Source organism: Populus alba, chromosome 4 (assembly GCF_005239225.2).
Source record: "Populus alba chromosome 4, ASM523922v2, whole genome shotgun sequence".
NCBI lineage: Eukaryota > Viridiplantae > Streptophyta > Magnoliopsida > Malpighiales > Salicaceae > Populus > Populus alba.
In genome coordinates this window covers 4476239-4494468 of record NC_133287.1, presented here as the reverse complement: position 1 = coordinate 4494468, position 18230 = coordinate 4476239, and the positions used below count along the sequence as shown (strand labels likewise).

Here is an 18230-nt window from a genome sequence, read left to right as displayed (position 1 = left end):
ATGAAAGAATTGAACAATTATTTATATATCATGCTAAGCCTTTTTCTTTTTTTATAGTGCGTTTCCTTGAAAATCCAAAAAAAATCTTTATAGAAAAAAAACATAGAAAGGGGCTAGGGGTCTCGGCCAAAAAAAGAGGCCTCGTGCACCAAGACTAACAAGAAAAATGGGTTGGCGTGGGTGGCCCTGCAAGGTTAGGCATGCGCTTTTGGCCTCTTTCTTTTGCTCCAGGGCAGACGACACATATTTCACCCTTTTTTTAATAAAGTAAATGAGTTGTCATATGCTTGCCCATATTCCATCCATGAGAGAAGTGGCTAAATAATCAATTTGGAGATTTTTGGATCCAAAAACTCATTTATAAACTTATTTTCACTAAAACAACATCTAGTTAATACCCTTAGAAGTTTAAGAAATTAATTTATCAACTCAAAATACCCCCAAATCGGTTTAAAAACACAAAATTATATAAAAAAAGAAAAACCCTCTAATTTTCCCACTGTCATTTTTTATCCCTATACTATTATTTTTTCACAAACAACAAATTTTTTATTTTTTTGTAAAATTAAATGCCAATTTAATATCGAGGTGCTTTTTGATGCTACAATAACTCAATAGAAAGAAAAATAAAATAAATCATCAAGTTTAATTTCTAAAAATACAATATTAAATGATAAAATTAAAAATAAATGTTAAATGCCCAAATTAAAAAAAAAAAACATTTTTATAATCTTCAATAATTTTACTCACATGCTACGATACACCCTGCATTATTACAATTCACAATGATCTTTACCCACATGCAACGGTACACTTCACAATAAAAATGCCTTTCTTTTAGGGATTTTGCCTATTCTTGGAAAGATCTTTTCCTTTTCTTTTCGTAGCTAAAATAAAAAAGAAACAACCTCATGATTGCAAGAAGTTGCTAAGTTGTCATGGTTGCAGATGTCATTCAAAGATGCATATGTACTTGAGAATTGCAAAAGCTGGATTGAGTGGGAATTGGGAATCAAAGTTGAGAATTTCCCTCTAATTACTAGACCTTCATGTTGAAGCACTCTTATCATTTTATGTTGATTTTTTATCTGTTTCCAGCATCTCATTCTTTGTTGGCTAAAAAGAAGAAAAGAAGGACCACAAAAAACAGGAAATAGAAATCACCCTGGACAGCATACAGATTAACAACGCATACACAATTTATTGCTCTATACCTTGTTTCACAATATTTTTGGAACATCCAAAAACCATTCCTCTACCAGGACAATTGATCACAATAGCCTTCTTACAGGTACAATTATTGGATGCATGCAAGAACATTATTCAAACAGGAAAATGGTCCGACTGTAGCAATTTATCTCAGCAGAAAATGACGTGCATAAGGCCTTTCCTTTATCTGCTTGATTCCACAGGTCTTGCTGCATCAGTTTTTAGGTCTTGCCTTAAATCTTTGCCAGTGATAGTTATGCTTCTAGTTGGTCAATTTTTCACAAAATCACATAATGGGCATGTTCAGTGAACGCAAAACATCCTTGAACTCGAAATCTCGGGTTTGCTTGTTGAACTGTTCAACAAGCTTGTACCTCACATCGTTTAAGTAAAAAGATTGGGCAGTCTCTAAAATCCATTCAGCCTCTTCATCAGTAAGCTTGCTGGTGAAAACAATATCTCCTCGGATAAGAACCAAATCTTTGCTTTCTGCAAATTCAGTGTAGAATTTGACAGTTAAGTAGGGAGACGCCTGAGTTCCTCTTGATTTGTAGTCCTCAAGACCAGTGAAAATCATATGTGGCATCTGCACTGTGAAAAAAATGTGGATGGAGATGTGAGCAGATGAGTAAGCATAACAAGGTCCAGATCAGGTTTTCCATCTACCTTTTAGGCAACGAGGTACAGTGAAAAGGAGGATTTGGGACTGCAATATTGAGCAGATTAGTGCTGCCAGCACTCAATGTCGCTTATTAATGCTAAAAAGCATTATTATAAAATGGGAAAACAATGAACAGATAATCACTCAGATCTTAACTCGATAAGGACCATAAACACTATTCTCTTCTGACGTACCCATTACATTTGAAATAATAATAAAAAATCATGATTACCAAAAGGCTCAAATCAGCATTGTTATCCATTCAGCAATGCCAGTCATTCTTAATACAATTTTTAGGAGATAACACATGATTGTGCCATAACAATCTAATTCCTAAAAAAACTTGAGTATTAGCATACGATATCATAAAAAGATTTTTAAAAAATAGATATCTAATACATCCCACTCAAATAGGGCTAACAAAACTAAGGAATTTGCTTGCTGTGAAAAAATAACTTTTAGACAAGGCAAGCCTTAAGAATTAACTAGTAGATGATGTCAGTCAAAGCTAGTCATCAAAGTTCAGAAATCTAACCTTGAGCAAACATTGTTGTATAACCACTTCCTCTCCACAAAGGAATGACAAAATATTTGCTGAAGAAAAGAAGTAGGGCCAGTAAAAATAAGGAAGGAAAACATATATGTCCAACACAAAACATCATATGGTTGAATTACCAATCTGCAGCTCTTTGCACCAACAACTGATAAAGCTTGGCTTTCATGGATGCCCCGATATGTCCTCTTCCCAAATGATACTGACAAAGACAAACTCCACCCATAAGTAATATCCACAATAAAAATCACCCAGAAACTCTATCCATTAATAATACACTATCACTAATTGAGATCCTTCTCAAATATGCAAACATAATGGTTAAGAATAATCATCCCAGATGAAGGCATAGTAAATATATTAAAAAATGCTCTTAATTAAAGATGCCGGACTGCAAATTGAGAGATATATAGTTAATACTGCGATTAAATTATAATCTCCTTTTATGACAGTGTTTGAACTTATAAGAAAAGAATATAAACAACTAGTAAATAAATTCAATGTTTAGCTCATAAGCTAATTTCTGGGTTCTTCAAGTAGTGCATTAGTGTTTCACGATCAGAAGAATAATAAATGATTATCATATTCCAAAACATTTGTCTTCATAAAAAGAAATCTCCTTTCTTTACTTTTCCATGAGCTTTGAGTTTGTAGTACTCAAACCAGGTAACGATATGTACTACATAGTTCATTTATGTGACTAAGGTAATGATATGTACTGTGTGAGTTTAAACCCCTTACTTCAAAAATTTCTACAGTTTTTTTCTCAGTTAATAATTCAATAGAAAACTCAAACTTGACTCCATTAATATGTATGAAGAAAACAAAACCAACAACAAAAAACTCAAGTTAAGCTCAGTTTACACCAATCTAATCTTTAAGTAGGCAGTTTCCAATCAAGTAAGCCAATCTATAGCACCAATCACAAACAAATCAATGAAAATAAAGAATTCTGGTACATTACATCGTCCCAAATGGAGGCGAGATCCTCGGGAGATTTAGTCTTGGCCCGTTCAATATCCATGATTGAATCCAACGGTTTCGGCTCTAATGGAGTGAACCCAGTTGCAAACCTTGATGTTCTAACAAAACCAAGCGAGCCCCATCTGAGAAAATGGCCAGGGATGGCGGGTTCTTGTTGTTTTTGGAGATTTGCGCTCTTCAGAGAATGGGTATTGGAACTGCGTTTTATTGTTTGGGTCAGGAGCGTTGATAATGAAGAGGTTCTCGTGAGTCTTGATGATATGCGCTGCATAGTTAAGACTGTTAGCTTCGCAATTGAGCAATCTGGTGAATTGTTGAGGGCAGTTGTATATCGAAGAAAACTTGGTTTGGTTTCTCTGGCTCTTCGAGGAATTTTATCGAACAGTTGTGACGCGAAGCCACGGGAGTTAGGCTCGTGGACTTTGAGAGGGGAGGATAGATCGGCTGCCTGGCAAATGATTTTAGTGCGTGTTCAGAACTAAACGCATCAATTAACTTATGGGCCTATATTGGGCTCAGGTAATCTGGGCCATTTCTGTATTTGACTGCCAAAGGGATGAGAGGGAAAACCAAGTCAAGTAGGAAGCAATTGCATTTCTAGGGCCTCGTTCATTTTCTCCAATAATCTAAATTTCCATTAATTTTGACTTACATGTATAAAGCTTCTATTGGTTTCAATTTCTTAAGAAATTTATTAGGAATAATTACAAAAATATAATTTAAAAAATTACACTTTAAATCTTGAATTAAATAAAATAAAAAATAAAAAAGATGATTGTTGTGCAGGTGAAAGGTGAAGAGGTTTGGAGGTGGAGAAAGGAGGAATTCTTGAGAAAAAGTGAAACGGAAAAGGGATTTTTGTATGGGCAGACATAATAAACACTGGCAATGGCTACAAAAAGAGAAAAGAAGGAGCATTTTGTCTGCTTAAAGGTTGTTTATGTGATTATAGGAAACAAGTCAGGGTAACGTGGGAAAGAGAGGGGCAATATTATGGCTTGGCCTAAAAAACCTCATTCTATTAAGATAACTTGTGTAACCAAGGCCAAAAGTTAATTTCATGTTTGTAAACTTGATCTAGATAGGAGATGCAATGTAGTGTAATAAAGAGATGAGTTGTAGATCATGTGCTCTTTGAGTGGTTGATGGTGATCTAGATCTTTCTTTCTTTTTACTTTTTTTTAGTGGTTGATAACATGAGTTATGAGTCATTTGAGTGGTTGGTTTTCTTTATTAGAAAACCAAGGCTAAAAGCTTGCATTTTTTTTTTTTACTTGGGTTAACTTGGATTGATCCAAATCAACTTATTTAACTTATAATCCGGATATTGCCTCAAGTCGACTACTAGTTCCGGTTTAAAAATTATACATATGACTCTATTCATTTCAAATTCAAACCTCATTCCACCACCAAATACAATTGAATCTTGTCCGTTACCATGTCACTTCAAAATGTCATTATATTGCTTTCTCTTTCTAGTAAATTTACTGTATTATTGGCTTACACTACGTTGTGGGTCATATTAATTTTTTAATGCAAAAAAAACATTTTTGGGTGTTATTAATATTTTCCTAGTAGAAAAAAAAAATAAATCATATAGGAGTTGACTTGATATGACTTGGTCAACTTGAAGTGTCTAAAAGTAACTTGAATAATCGATAAAAATATAGTTTGATTTAAAAGAATTAAAGACATCTTTTTAAAAAAAATATTGAGACAGAAACATATTAGATCAACCTGAATTAACAAGGGTTAACCAGCCAAATCCACAACACAGGTCATGAGACCATGATAACCTAATATAAAGCAAATCAAAACAAATTTTGATGTCAAATTCTCAATTAACTTAATGTTGAAGGATGAAATAAAATAAAATAAAAATTAAAAAATATAACATAAAAAAAGAACTCGGGTTAACTTGTCAAACATGTGATATAGGTCATAAGACTAGGATAATCCCATAAAAAGTAAATCAAAATAAATTATAAAGTTCAATTTTTAATCAACTCAATGTTGAAGCATGTAATTGATATTAAAAAGTGAAAAATAAAACAAACCGATTTAACCTGAGTTAACTCGTTAAACTCATGATCTACATCATAAGACTGAGATAACTGCATAAAAAGTAAATTGAGAAATAATTTTAGTTAACTCGGGTTAACCTACAAAACTTGTGACCCAGGTCTATGAGATTAGAATAAGCCTATATAAAGCAAAATACATACACACATATATATAAAGCTCAATTCTTAATCAATCAATTGTTAAAGAAATTGACAAATACTCAATGTAAAACAATGATACAATAAAATAACTTGAGTCTACTTTGCCACCAAACTCATGATCTAGGTCATGAATTAGGATAATCTTATAGAAAACAAATAAAAATAAATCATGAAACTTATTTCCTAATCAACTAATTGTTATAGGATGAAAAAAAAAAGACAATTAAAAAAAAATTAAGTCAACCCTTCAAACCTGCGACATAGTTCATGGGATTAAGATGACCACATTGAAAGCAAACCATAATAAATTATAGAGCCTAACCTTTAATAAACTAAATTTTGTGAGGTGATGCATAATAAAAGCACTACTTTTTTAGCTTTATTTTTTAAAATGTTAATAAAAAAAAGATAAGAAAAGAAACTGAATTAACTTAAGTTAACTAGCCAAACTCATGACCCAGATAATAAGATCGGAATAATCTCATAAAAAATAATATAAAAAAAAACTCGAGTCAACCCGGGTTAACATGCCAAACTTTTGACCCAGATCTATAAGATTGTGATAACTCTATATTAAAAAAAAATTCAAAATAAACTATGAATCATAATTCTCAATCAACCAATTATTGAAAGAATTGAGAGGAAAAAAATTCAATCTAAACAAAGAACATAATAAAACAACTTAAGTTTACCTAAACTGTCAACCCTGGTCATGAAACAGAGATAACATTATAAAAAACAAATCAAGACAAATAATAAAGTCTAATTCCTAATCAAATAAATATTGAAAGATAAAATTAAAAAAAATATATTAAAAAAGGAAAAAATAAACTCAATTCAAAATATACCATCAGCACACCATTCAATTTCTCTTTTTGCATGACTTGATCACACACCTAGGAGAGTACTTTGACCATATATCATACCCACTGGAAACAAATTAACATTAATATAAGAAAAATGTGGATGTGCATGGTGCGTCAGTGGTGTCCTGTCAGTCCATTTCAAGTTGCTAATTATATATATAACTCCTTCCCTTCCATTATCAATCTCAAGAAGCAGCTACGTGAAATCTAGGGCAGAAAATGAGTTTCTTGAGACTCTCTTTTGTGTTTGATATTTATATTGCTTTCATTGGTCTGAGATTGGATCCCTTGATCCATCTATAGCATGAAGGAACCACAAATCCGAGCCGAGGGTGGGTGTAAAATTTACAGTGTCTGGCTGGGAGATAGAAGAAGCTCCATTGAAGCTTGGAAGACATAGGTTTTATCCTGGAGGGCCTGATCCTCAGCTTCTGCAACGAAGATGCAGAATCTTTGCCTTTAGAGAGACGTAGGTTTTGTCCTGTAAACGGGCAGATTTGGAATCCTGTCCTTTTCCCTATAATAATAATAATAATTAAAGAAGAAGAAGAAGAAGAAGTTAAGCCAGCTATTCTCTTCCCGGAAACATGAAATATATTATATTATAGTTTTTCTTAGGTTTTCTTGCAACTCTTCTTGTTCTTGGTGACAAATTGACTATTCCATGTTAAAATCTGAACTTAAAATGTCAGAGAAAAGCAGTTTTCAACAAGTTGCCATTGTCTTCTACAATAAGAACACAGGCTTCCTTGTTTTTTCAGCACTGTTTTGGGTAAAATTGCAGTGGACTATCTCATCATCAAGCCCATGTAAAGAGTGGACAACAATTCAGTTTGACCTTAAAGCGATCTTTGGATTTATTTATTTTTATAAGTTAAATTATAATAAGAAAACAAAAGCATGATAACATCTAGCTAGTTTGAATAATAATCCATCTAGTTTGAATTCTATACTAGTTTTTTTTTCCCCTTTTTGATGCTGCGAAATGTTTTTTAAAATCAATTTTTATTTTAGTTATGTTATAATAATGGAAATAGATATTTGTAAAAAAATATAAAATTTGAAATCTGAAAAAAGAAATATATTTTATCAAATGAATTTTCATTTTTTTATTATTATATTTAAAAAAAAACATATATATATATATATATGTTTTTTATCAAACAGCACTTCTTTTGAATACAAAACTAAAGGTCATTAAAATAAATATTCATAAAAATTTAAATTATTTGAATAAAAAGGAAAAATATATGTTTTCGATCAAAACTCTAATATTTCCTTCTTCATTTATTTCTTATTTGTGTTTTTAAAATATGATTTTTTATAAGAATCATTGCTTTTTAAACAAAAAGTTTATCATGATCTAAGAATCAAGATTCAATAAAAAAATATAAAAAAAATATGACTTGATGATTTATATATAATAAAAAAAATAAAAGAACTAATGTAAAAAAATAACAAAATAAATGGTTATTCTCATTTAATATTCATGAGCATATATTTTTTTCATAAATCTTGTAAATTAGATTCATATATAACAATTCACAAAGTAATTAGTAAAATTAGTAAAAAGATTATAATTTTATTGAATGATGATAAAATTTGATGATATTTAAGATATTTTATTTATAGTAAACTTGGGAAAAAAAAAAAAAAAAAAAGCTAATATGAGGGCAATATAAAAAGAGGCTAGACGTTGGCCCTATAAACATAGCTTGTTTGTCTAGCACATTCAAAAGTAGCTCATTCACGTCTGCCTAACCCTTTTTAACTTTTGTTAGCCAAATTCTTTTAATAATATACTTATTATAGATCCTTAATAATAGTTTTTTTTTAAAATATAAAAAATATTTTAAGTGTTTTGAGTCTGATAACCATGTTAAATCCATAAGTATTGGATAGCTAGGTCATACTCAAGAGACTTAAGATCTGACGACAAAATCAAATCCAAGAAAGTTGGGAATATGATGACGGGTTTAGACCCAAATCTTTTGGGTTATACGGCAAAGACAGATCTAATAGACTTGAGTCTGATGGCATGTTAAACCCAATACATTTGGTTTGACAATCATGCGAGACTCAAGAGTCGTGGGTCTGACGACCAAGTCAGACTCGATAGTCAACCATGATAGACTCAATAGCCTTAAGTTTGGTGACTATACCAGATCCAATAGACCTTAGTCTTGTGGCATGCCTTAACCCATCACAGTTCAACAACTTTTGGAATAAAAAAAATAAAAAAGACAACATCCTTCATGGTCCTCTTAATATCTACAATGTAATTCTCAGTGCAAATATTTTATATATGTAGCATGTTCCACAATAAATATATTTTACATATACAATACTAGCACAGTATTTTTTTTTCCCACTCATTTTAAAGTATAAAATAAGATATGACGCTTAGCAGGCAATGCATAGTCATTGCCATTGGGTTTAAATTTTGGCCACTTCTTATTATTGGAGAGTCATATTTTGTTTTCCTGTAGCAAAAAAAAAAACCATTTCAACCCTTTTTTTTTTTTCTATGGGAAACACCTAAAAACATGCTATAAACCAAATAAATATATCTTTAAACCCAAAACATTAAAAAATAAATAAATAAAAAACTTAAATCGATTAAAATAAATCTCAAATTTGAACTTGTTTTTTCTGCAAGATGAAAGTTTCAAATTATATTTATAGAACTCCACTCTTTATATAAGGCAAATTTATTGATATCAAAATTAATCTTTTTTATTATTGTAATATATGACCAATTGAATGTTTTTTTTATCTTCTTTAAATGCCTTTTTTTTTTCCTTTTAATTTGGTTTTTATTATTTTAATTTTTTCCGAACAACAAATTAAAATTTTTTTCTTACATAAAACTGATATGTAATTCACGGGATGAGCACTACCAAAGACCTGGTACAGAGAATTATAGCACAAAAATTAATACAAACATTAAATACCAGGATGAAATAACAGAGTAAAGTTCGTTAAAAAAAAAAAAAAAGCAGCACAGTAGGATGAACAATGCATCCACAGTGAATCAAAACAGAATCCATAGTGTAAGTGGGTTTTGTTTTGTCTTTTTTGTTTTTTAATTTTATTTTACCTATTATAATTATTATAACAATAGCTAAAAGGGATTGGTGTGCTTTAGGTTGTTTTTTTTTTTTTTAAGTTGTTTAATTTTTTTTAGCTGTTTTTTTATGCCTTCAGGGATTTTTTTTCTTCTTTCTTTGTTTTTTTTCTTTAAACAAAATATTTTTGTTTAATTTAGTTTATTAATGTTAAATTTTTTTTATTTAGTTATCAGACTTTCATGACACGTTTTCCGGATTTAATAGGTTAACATGGTTTGACAAGTTAATCCAGATTTTTTTTTGCTTTTTATTTTTTTTAATTAATTTTTTTCGTTTGATTTAGTTCGTTAATGTTAAATTTCTTTTTATTTAGTTATTAGACTTTCATGATACATATCCCGAGTTTCACGGGTTAACCTGGTTTCACGGGTGAACCCAATTAATTCTGGGTTGACCTGTCAATTTTTTTTTATCATAAATTTTTTTGTTTAATTTAGTTTGTTAATGTTAAATTTTTTTATTTATTTAGTTATCAGACTTTCATGACACAGATCCTGAGTTTAATGGGTTAACATGATTTGACGAGTTAACCCGGATTTTTTTTAATTAATTTTTTTTGTTTAGTTCAATTTATTAATGTTCACTTTTTTTTTTATTTAATTACCAGACATTCATGACACGGATCCCGGGTTTAATGGGTTAACTTGGTTTAACGAGTTAACCTAGAATTTTTTCTTTTTTTTTTTTTTCTTTTTAATTATTTTTTTCATTTAGTTTAGTTTAGTTTGTTAATGTTAAATTTCTTTCTATTTAGTTTTTTTTCCTTTTATTTTTTTTTATTTTATTTAATTAATTTAGTTTATTAATATTTTTTTTTTCTAAGTAGTTCTCGGTTGATGCCTTTAGTTATTCTTTTTTTTTTTAGTTGTTTTTATACCTTTGACTATGGACTGCACAGTGCAATCCACAGTGAAAAGGTTGATGCTTTTTTGTTTTTTTTTAATTAATTTTTTTTGTTTAATTTAAATTGTTAATGTTAAATTTTTTTTTTTATTTAGTTATCAAACTTTCATGGTACGGAATTTCAGGTTTGACAGGTTAACATAGTTTGACGAGTTAGCTCAGTTTAATTATGGGTTAACCCATTAATTTTTTTTTCCTTTTTAATTATCAAACTTTCACGATGCGAATTCAAGGTATGACAGGTTAACCTGGTTTGAAGGGTTAACTCAATTAATTCATATTTTTTTTCCTTTTTTTTTCATTAGTTTTTTTCTTCATGTTGGTTTTTTTTCTTTGTTTTTTTTTTTTTTTAACTAATCTATTTAATTATCATATTTTTATGACACGACCTTGCAACCAGAGCCATGTCCAGTGCTATTGGGTCAGGTATTGCAGTCCAGACACTTTTATGCTAACAGTTAACCCAAGTTTAATGTTTTTATTAATATTATAAGTATTACTTTTGAGTCGGGCGTTGCAATTAAACTTAAAACTTTTAGGTATAATTTTGTAAAAAAAACCTAATACTTTTAGATCTTGACTATTTTTAAAATACAAAAAATAATTGACCAGCAGCATCACACGAGACATGCAACTAGTAATTAGAGAAAGGAGGAGAGAATAACGTCACGGATGCCTTGTGTTCCTCTACAGTAACTCCAGGAAGCTAAAAAGAACCTGAAAGCGTGACCAGCTCGGAGCCTAGTACTGCTAAATTCAAAGACAACAAGCAAACAAACAAACAAAAACAAAAAAAAACAAATAATACTGTACTTACTGCACAACAAATGATTAAACTGTTTATTTTTTTTTATCCAATCACGTTTTTTTAAGAAAAAAATATATATTTTTTTTTATCATTTTAATTTATTAATGTAAAAAATAAAAAATAAAAATAAAAATATTATTTTAATAGTCTTTTAAAACAAATATTTTAAAAAATAATTTGTATTATAATCTCAAACATATCAAAATAATATTAGAGAAACATAATAGTCTAGGAGAATATTTGAGAATGTGATAATAATTGTTTTTTAAAGTTATTTTCACCTATAATATATTAAAATAATTTTTTATTTTATTTTTTATTTTTTTAACATTAAAAACATTAATATAAAATAAATAAATTTAAACTTCAATCAACCTCCATTTAGACCAGACTGGGTTTAAGGTGTGTTTGTTTTAGTTTTTGTGGTTGAAGTTGTGGTTAGATACAACCCAATTATACACAAAACTCAAAAAAAACTATTTTTTTTTTTTTTTCATAGTTTTTTTTTAGTGTGACAGAATATCCGTGACATGTTCCACATTAGATTTCGTACTATGCCCAACATTCACGCGCTCGCTTTATTAGAAATATAGCAGTTAATTAAAGCATATGCCATTTATTGCAATTTGCAGGGCGAGACAGGATTTATTTTATTTAATAGACATCGAAGAGAGCAACTAGAGCGCGCGCATACGGAAATCAGGTAAAATCTCAGCAAGTACAGACCGCCATCTCAGCAAACCAAGATCAGCTGTTCCAGCCCACAGAAAGCACGGCATGCTTACACATGTCACAGGGAAAGTGGGCGCCCACTAGGAATGAAGTAACTTTTTGACACAGTGGCATGGGCGACTCTATTCACACACTTGTCTTTTTCAGGTCCCATAAATCTGGTGGGTGCCCAGTAGGAGAGAGTGCAGAGTAATAGTATTGATGGTCCATGCAGCTTTTACTGCACTCACACCAAAAAAGCTTTCCCTCCACGTACACCAACCAACCAGCCATTTTTACGTTTTGTTTTTTCAATGTTTCGATTTCCGAGCGTTTTCGGGATTATACTGTTTTTTTTTAATATGTATAATTTAAAATATTAATTTTAAATAAATTAACTTCAAATTATATCATTCAATAAAAATATATTCTAATTTATTCATTATATTTTTTGAACTGGACAAATATACATCCGTCATTTTAAATAGAATAAAATAAAATTACCAACCTTAGTTTTTAAATGATGATTGGTATTATAATATTTTTTCAGCTACTTTTTAAAATGTATTTTATTTGAAAATATGTTAAGATAATTTTTTTTATTTTAAAAAAATATTTATAACATCATAACATTAAAATAATATGAAAATATTAATTTAAAATAAAAATTAGTAAAAAATTATTAAAAAAAAACACATTTAATACATAAATACAAATTAATTATTAATCACGTAAGGAAAGCGAATTGGCTCCTATGGTTTTATGTGCTACAATACCAATGGTTCAGCTTGATATACCAATCTGGTTCTTTTTCTCTTTTTTTTTTTACATGTCTCTGGCGCTCTCTCTCTCGCTCTCTCTCTCTCTCTCTCTCTCTCTCTCTCTGTCTCTAGCTTTATGCATAATTAATTTTTCCTTCGAGGCTTCACGGGTGTTGATTCTCTCCTCTCTTATTTTCATGGCAATCTGTCCCTCAACAAACTTTCACAACTGAGCCTTGACTTGTGTGTGTATATATATATATTTCTTCTTTGTCCTAAGCTGCCCATGCATACAACAATCATGCCTGCTCTTTCTTCTTCTTCTTCTTCTTCTTCTTCTTCTTCTTCATCTTCTTCTTCTTCTATTTGCATTTTCTTGCTTGTTTTCTTACTTGTTGTAAGAGCCTCACATTGTGCAGCGAAAGCCACCAGCAGCACTCGCCCTCCACGCCAATTATCTGTTGATTACTATGCTAGAAAGTGCCCTCAACTTGAGCAACTTGTTGGTTCTGTCACTTCCCAACAGTTCAGAGAAGCACCGGTCTCAGGGCCAGCCACCATTCGCCTGTTCTTTCATGACTGCTTTGTAGAAGTAATCTCGATTCCACATTCTCTATTATTCTTCCCATGCATGCTCTATACTTTAGCTTATTATCATGCTACATTTTTCGTAGCATAAATTAATTGATAAATTACCATCTTACTTAAATTTGAAGGGCTGTGATGCATCAATATTGATATCAACAAACCCTGGAAGTAAAGAGTTGGCAGAGAAGGATGCAGAGGACAATAAGGACTTGAGGGTGGAGGGGTTTCAGACTATAAGCAAGGCCAAGGACCTGGTGGAGAGAAAGTGCCCTGGTATTGTTTCTTGTGCAGACATTCTTGCAATTGCAGCCAGAGATTATGTCCACCTTGTATGTGCCTCATTTTCCTCCTCCTCCTCTTTCAATATCGTACTCATCATGTCTTATCATTTCTGTTTTATGTTCTTGGATATATTTCTCCACACCAAATGTATCTCCATGTTCAAGCTTGAGTTTCCTTGTTCTATGCTCAAATTGCAAGCTGCTATGATGTTATTACAGTCTGCTTAGAAAAAATAAACAGAAAACAAAAAAAAACAGCTTAATTTCCCTTTTTTTTTCTTGGTGTAAACATATTTGCTATACATAATGCTTCCTCTGTAGAAAGGTGGAGAAAAAAGTAGTATGGTCATGTTTTAGGACAAAAACATGTAAACTTAGCATAAAAGGACACAAAAGGAGAACATTCATATTTCTATTTTCTCTTTTTGTCACTTGAATCACAGGTCTGCTTTGAACAGCTAAAGCCACTGTGCCTGTAATTTGTCCTAACCATAACAACATTGAAACTTCCAGTCTTCTGGGCTGGTTAGATCAGGTCACCATGGGAGACAAGGTTAATGATTAGTATTGGCATGTAAATTAATAGGGACAATCGAATCTCATGATTTTATTAATTGCATTGAAAAATACGAAACACCTCTTCCATGATGTCAATACAAGAGGACAAGAACATCCATGTCGTGTTTCCAGCTTGTTCTGATTTCACATCAGGATAAAAAAACTTCTAATTTTTGTTGTTACAGGATGAGATTCTTTCAATTACTAATTATTAAAACAACATCGTCACCATCAAATAATGATATTTTTTTGTCCGATAGCATCATTATCTATTAACCAAGGGTTCATGCCCTGGTTTCATCTGTTATGTTTATGTGGCTCAGGCAGGAGGTCCTTATTACCAGGTGAAGAAAGGGAGGTGGGATGGGAAAATATCAATGGCATCTAGGGTTCCATACAACATCCCTCGTGCAAATTTCACCATTGATCAACTACTAAAACTCTTCAACTCTAAAGGACTAACACTTGAGGACCTAGTCGTTCTTTCTGGTGCTCATACTTTTGGATTTGCTCACTGTAAGCAATTTGTTAGCCGACTCTACAATTACCGTGGCACTAAACAGCCTGATCCTGGCATGGATCCAAGGCTACAAAAAGCTCTTACAATGTCCTGCCCACAATTCGGTGGGAATTCAGACATTATTGCACCATTTGATGTTACCACTCCATTCTTGTTTGATCATGCTTATTATGGGAATTTAGAGGCTAAACTGGGGTTGTTGGCCTCGGACCAAGCTCTATTTTCGGACCCAAGAACCAAGCCCTTGGTTCTACAATTAGGACAGGATAAGAAAAGGTTCTTCCAAGCATTTTCAATAGCTATGGAGAAAATGGGCTCAATTGGTGTGAAAAGAGGAAGAAGACATGGCGAGACGAGGAGAGTTTGCAGTATGCATACATAATTGGATTTATTATTTTTTAAATTTCCTTATTTTCTCGTTGTGGTAGATGTTTTGGGCTTTTAATATTGTGGGGTTTGAAATTTGTAGTGAATGTCAGGAGATTTTGAGATAAATCATTCACAGAATAACATTCATCATATATATAATTTATCTTCAAACTTGTATTTTCAATGGAGTACTGAAACAAATATAGGGGTCAGTCTTCGCAATGTGCTTGCTTTGGATATTCATTCACCCAAAGAACAACAGAGGACCCAAGATGGTCTCCGAATTGCTCGATTCAAGAACGAAAATCCTTCCCAGCCGAGGAAGCCTTTTGCTATGTAGAAATTTGTTTCCTTGAGAGAGTGCCTTAGCTAATTCATGGTCAAATAAATAAGGATAAGATTATTATTATTATTAGGGAAAATTATTTTAAATCTCCTTAAGGTTTGCCTCAGCTGCTGGTATGAGGGCAAGGTGGTTCTGTTGGTGTTTGAGATTTGTGTGGGTGAAGGATGTTGGCAAGGCTGAGCAGTGTTGATCGGTTACGGTGGTGGTCAAATGGGTGGATGTACAATTGTGGAAGAGAAAGGTACCGGTGACTAGAGAAGTGGTTGTGCTTGGAAGAACAAGGAAGGATATTGAAAGTTTTTGGAAGGCCGAAAGTATACGAAATCAATTAAGGACCACACCATCATAATCAACAAAGTACAAAACTCAATAAGAACAATACCTCAGAAGGTGCCAGGACTCCCTTAGACAGGTCCAGTTCATGGTTTCTGCAGCACGATGATAAACTGTTTAAATCTCCCAGGTGCTGAAAAGCATATGAACAAGGGATGTGTCAATACCTCCATACACCCTGTTACGTGGTACAAAATCTCCTTCAAGAGCATTGACAAGATATTGGAACAGCAACATGTTCCTCAGTAAAAGCACGTAAGAACAACGCTCACAGGGTGTCCGAAGTGAATGTTCCAAGCTTGATATAATTTAAATTGACAGTTTCAAACGAGTTTGCTGTTAGAACCTGCAAGACATTGCACGGTTTGTCTAGCATTTTATTCACTTGAAAAGTAGAAAGAAGAAGCAAACTAACCTCCATTTCTAATGCTTGAAGGTTTCCCTCATTAGCCACTTGAGCAAACCCTGTGAATAGCAGAGCCAATCAAATAAATCAAAAATTGCAGCAAACAAGTAATCCAGCGTTGCAATCATTCTCTAGGCCACAAGAATAAGCACTTGTTCATTGAAAAAAAAAAAAAAAACGAGTCAACCACTGCAATTATAAGCTTATCCAACTCACCAGTGAGTTAAGCGGTCTGCTCATACTTGTACCGCCAGCTACGCTCTCGCGAGACGAGGCCTAATATTCAGCAAAAAAGAATGTTATATCTAACATCATCATCATCAACATATAGATAGATAGAACTTAAAAAACCAGGATAAAGCAGAAGAACTTATTCCACCGCAACCACGAGTGGCCGAGATGCTTCTTTATCCGACAAATACACGCCAGGATAACGATAAACGCAAGCAAAAACAAATTAAATTCTTGAAGTATCATCTAAAACTGCAGGTTCAGATTAAAAGAGAGGCTATGGTGTACGTTATCTAACTCATGTAGAAGCCGAAAACTTTGAGTAATCAATTCCAAGGATTTCCCAGCCCTCGGAATTTGAAACACCGCCTCGCACAGTTTGCTTCACAGAACACAAATTCCATAATAGTAACAATAATTACAAGTCCTAAATCTCTAACTTGAAGGAAACAAAAGAAAAGAAATTCCTTTGTTGGAGGAGTTTCGTTACAATACAAGAGCTGCGAGCTGCTTCGAGAAATCCAATCCCTGGCGGTTCAATTTAAATAATAAAAAAAAAAAACACAAATTATTAATAAAATTAGATGAGGAGATTAACAAGTGGCGGAATAAATGGCTTACTATCATCGTTGGCGTCTGGTGTGTGTTTAGAATCGGAGGAGTCGTCTAGGAGTGCTAAAACGTTCTCCTCCATTCATGCGCAGATGGAAAAAGACTTCCGTTGCCGGGACTTGAACCCGGGTCGCTCGGGTGAGAGCCGAGTATCCTAACCAACTAGACTACAACGGATTCTTGTTTCAACTCTATTTAATTTAATATAATAATAAAATAAAATATTTTTAAGACAAGATAAATTCAGAAAGAGACCGTTTAATTTAATTTTCAAAGTATTTTTTTTTTTAAATTTTAATTTTTAAAATATTTTTAATATCAGACACTTAAGAATAAATAAATAAAAGAATTCAAGATTTTTCAAAATTCTAGTTCACGGACACACACCATCCATGATTGTGCTCATTCCAAAGAGAGTTGATTTGATCTCCATAAACCAGCCATGTGGGACATATTTTACCATAACACGACACCAAAATGATACTATTCTTTTCGATTCATGGAGAACATTAAAGGATTTTTAGTTATACAAATAGAGATATTATCTTTTCAAATATATATATATATATATATATATATATATATATATATATAATCACTAGTCGAAGGAACAAATATTACTCAATTGTAGACCTTAATACGTGATAAATGAAGCCCAAATTAATCAAAATTGATACACAAATAAAATGCCTTTTTTTTATATCAGAGAGACAAATTAAATAAAAAACAACTCCTAATTTTCAATAATAACTCATCAGCATTAAAAACACTTATCATTATTAGGTTATTATATAAAAACGATCATAGCTTTAGAATAGGGTTGGCAATCTCTAATTAAAAATCCTCTCTTTTCATCATTTTTTTACTTGTACTATGGCATCTCATCTTTACATCCACTGTCTTTTCATATTCATTTTCTTCTCTCCACCAAACTAGTCACGAGCTTCTTATTCAACTACCTTGACTTATTGTCTCACAATTTACTGTAGACTTTCGCTTTTCTTTTTTTCCAAAACTTTTTTTTTTTTCGCTTTGGAACTGTCAAATTAGAGGACAATTTAAATTAATTTTTTTAGAGAAGGGTAAGATTAAAAAGCAGAGGATCAAGGTGAGAAAAATAAAGAGAATGAGTGATTTTAACAAAGTTTAGGTGAAATGTTCAATATAATCCCCA

The 18230-nt window shown here is 31.8% G+C and overlaps 2 protein-coding genes, 1 long non-coding RNA gene and 1 other non-coding gene across 9 annotated transcripts; 1 reads left to right on the top strand and 3 right to left on the bottom strand.

Annotated features, from left to right (window-relative positions):
* Positions 1-1181: 1181 nt before the first annotated feature.
* LOC118033064 (uncharacterized) lies at positions 1182-3884 on the bottom strand. The gene is made up of 4 exons (XM_035037906.2): positions 3388-3884; positions 2546-2625; positions 2406-2464; positions 1182-1800 (listed from the first exon to the last, which is right to left on the bottom strand). Exons 1-4 carry the CDS (start codon positions 3676-3678, stop codon positions 1496-1498), a joined length of 735 nt encoding a protein of 244 aa, XP_034893797.1. The 5' UTR covers positions 3679-3884; the 3' UTR covers positions 1182-1495.
* A 9214-nt stretch (positions 3885-13098) lies between these two features.
* On the top strand, positions 13099-15258 carry LOC118033061 (peroxidase 19). The gene is made up of 3 exons (XM_035037904.2): positions 13099-13404; positions 13529-13729; positions 14563-15258. Exons 1-3 carry the CDS (start codon positions 13099-13101, stop codon positions 15139-15141), a joined length of 1086 nt encoding a protein of 361 aa, XP_034893795.1. The 3' UTR covers positions 15142-15258.
* LOC118033063 (uncharacterized) lies at positions 13724-17200 on the bottom strand. Of its 6 annotated transcripts, none has more exons than XR_012169629.1 (5): positions 17066-17200; positions 16430-16972; positions 15975-16272; positions 15857-15902; positions 13724-13901 (listed from the first exon to the last, which is right to left on the bottom strand). It is a non-coding gene; the product is annotated as an uncharacterized lncRNA (long non-coding RNA). The 6 variants fall into 6 exon arrangements; XR_012169627.1 differs by lacking the exon at positions 13724-13901 and adding an exon at positions 15098-15497; XR_012169626.1 differs by having other exon boundaries at positions 15857-16272.
* Positions 17161-17233, bottom strand: TRNAE-CUC (transfer RNA glutamic acid (anticodon CUC)). The gene has a single exon. It is a non-coding gene; the product is annotated as a tRNA-Glu (tRNA).
* Positions 17234-18230: the final 997 nt, after the last annotated feature.

Bases quoted from the DNA above. Each gene is read 5' to 3' on its own strand.
- LOC118033064 (XM_035037906.2), bottom strand. From the start codon at position 3,678: ATGCAGCGCATATCATCAAGACTCACGAGAACCTCTTCATTATCAACG. The intron at 2,626-3,387 runs GTAATGTACCAG...TGTCTTTGTCAG, and splicing joins TCGCCTCCATTTGGGACGAT to TATCATTTGGGAAGAGGACA. The intron at 1,801-2,405 runs GTTAGATTTCTG...TTTTTTTCACAG, and splicing joins TACAACAATGTTTGCTCAAG to TGCAGATGCCACATATGATT.
- LOC118033061 (XM_035037904.2), top strand. From the start codon at position 13,099: ATGCATACAACAATCATGCCTGCTCTTTCTTCTTCTTCTTCTTCTTCT. The intron at 13,405-13,528 runs GTAATCTCGATT...TTAAATTTGAAG, and splicing joins TTCATGACTGCTTTGTAGAA to GGCTGTGATGCATCAATATT. The intron at 13,730-14,562 runs GTATGTGCCTCA...TATGTGGCTCAG, and splicing joins CCAGAGATTATGTCCACCTT to GCAGGAGGTCCTTATTACCA.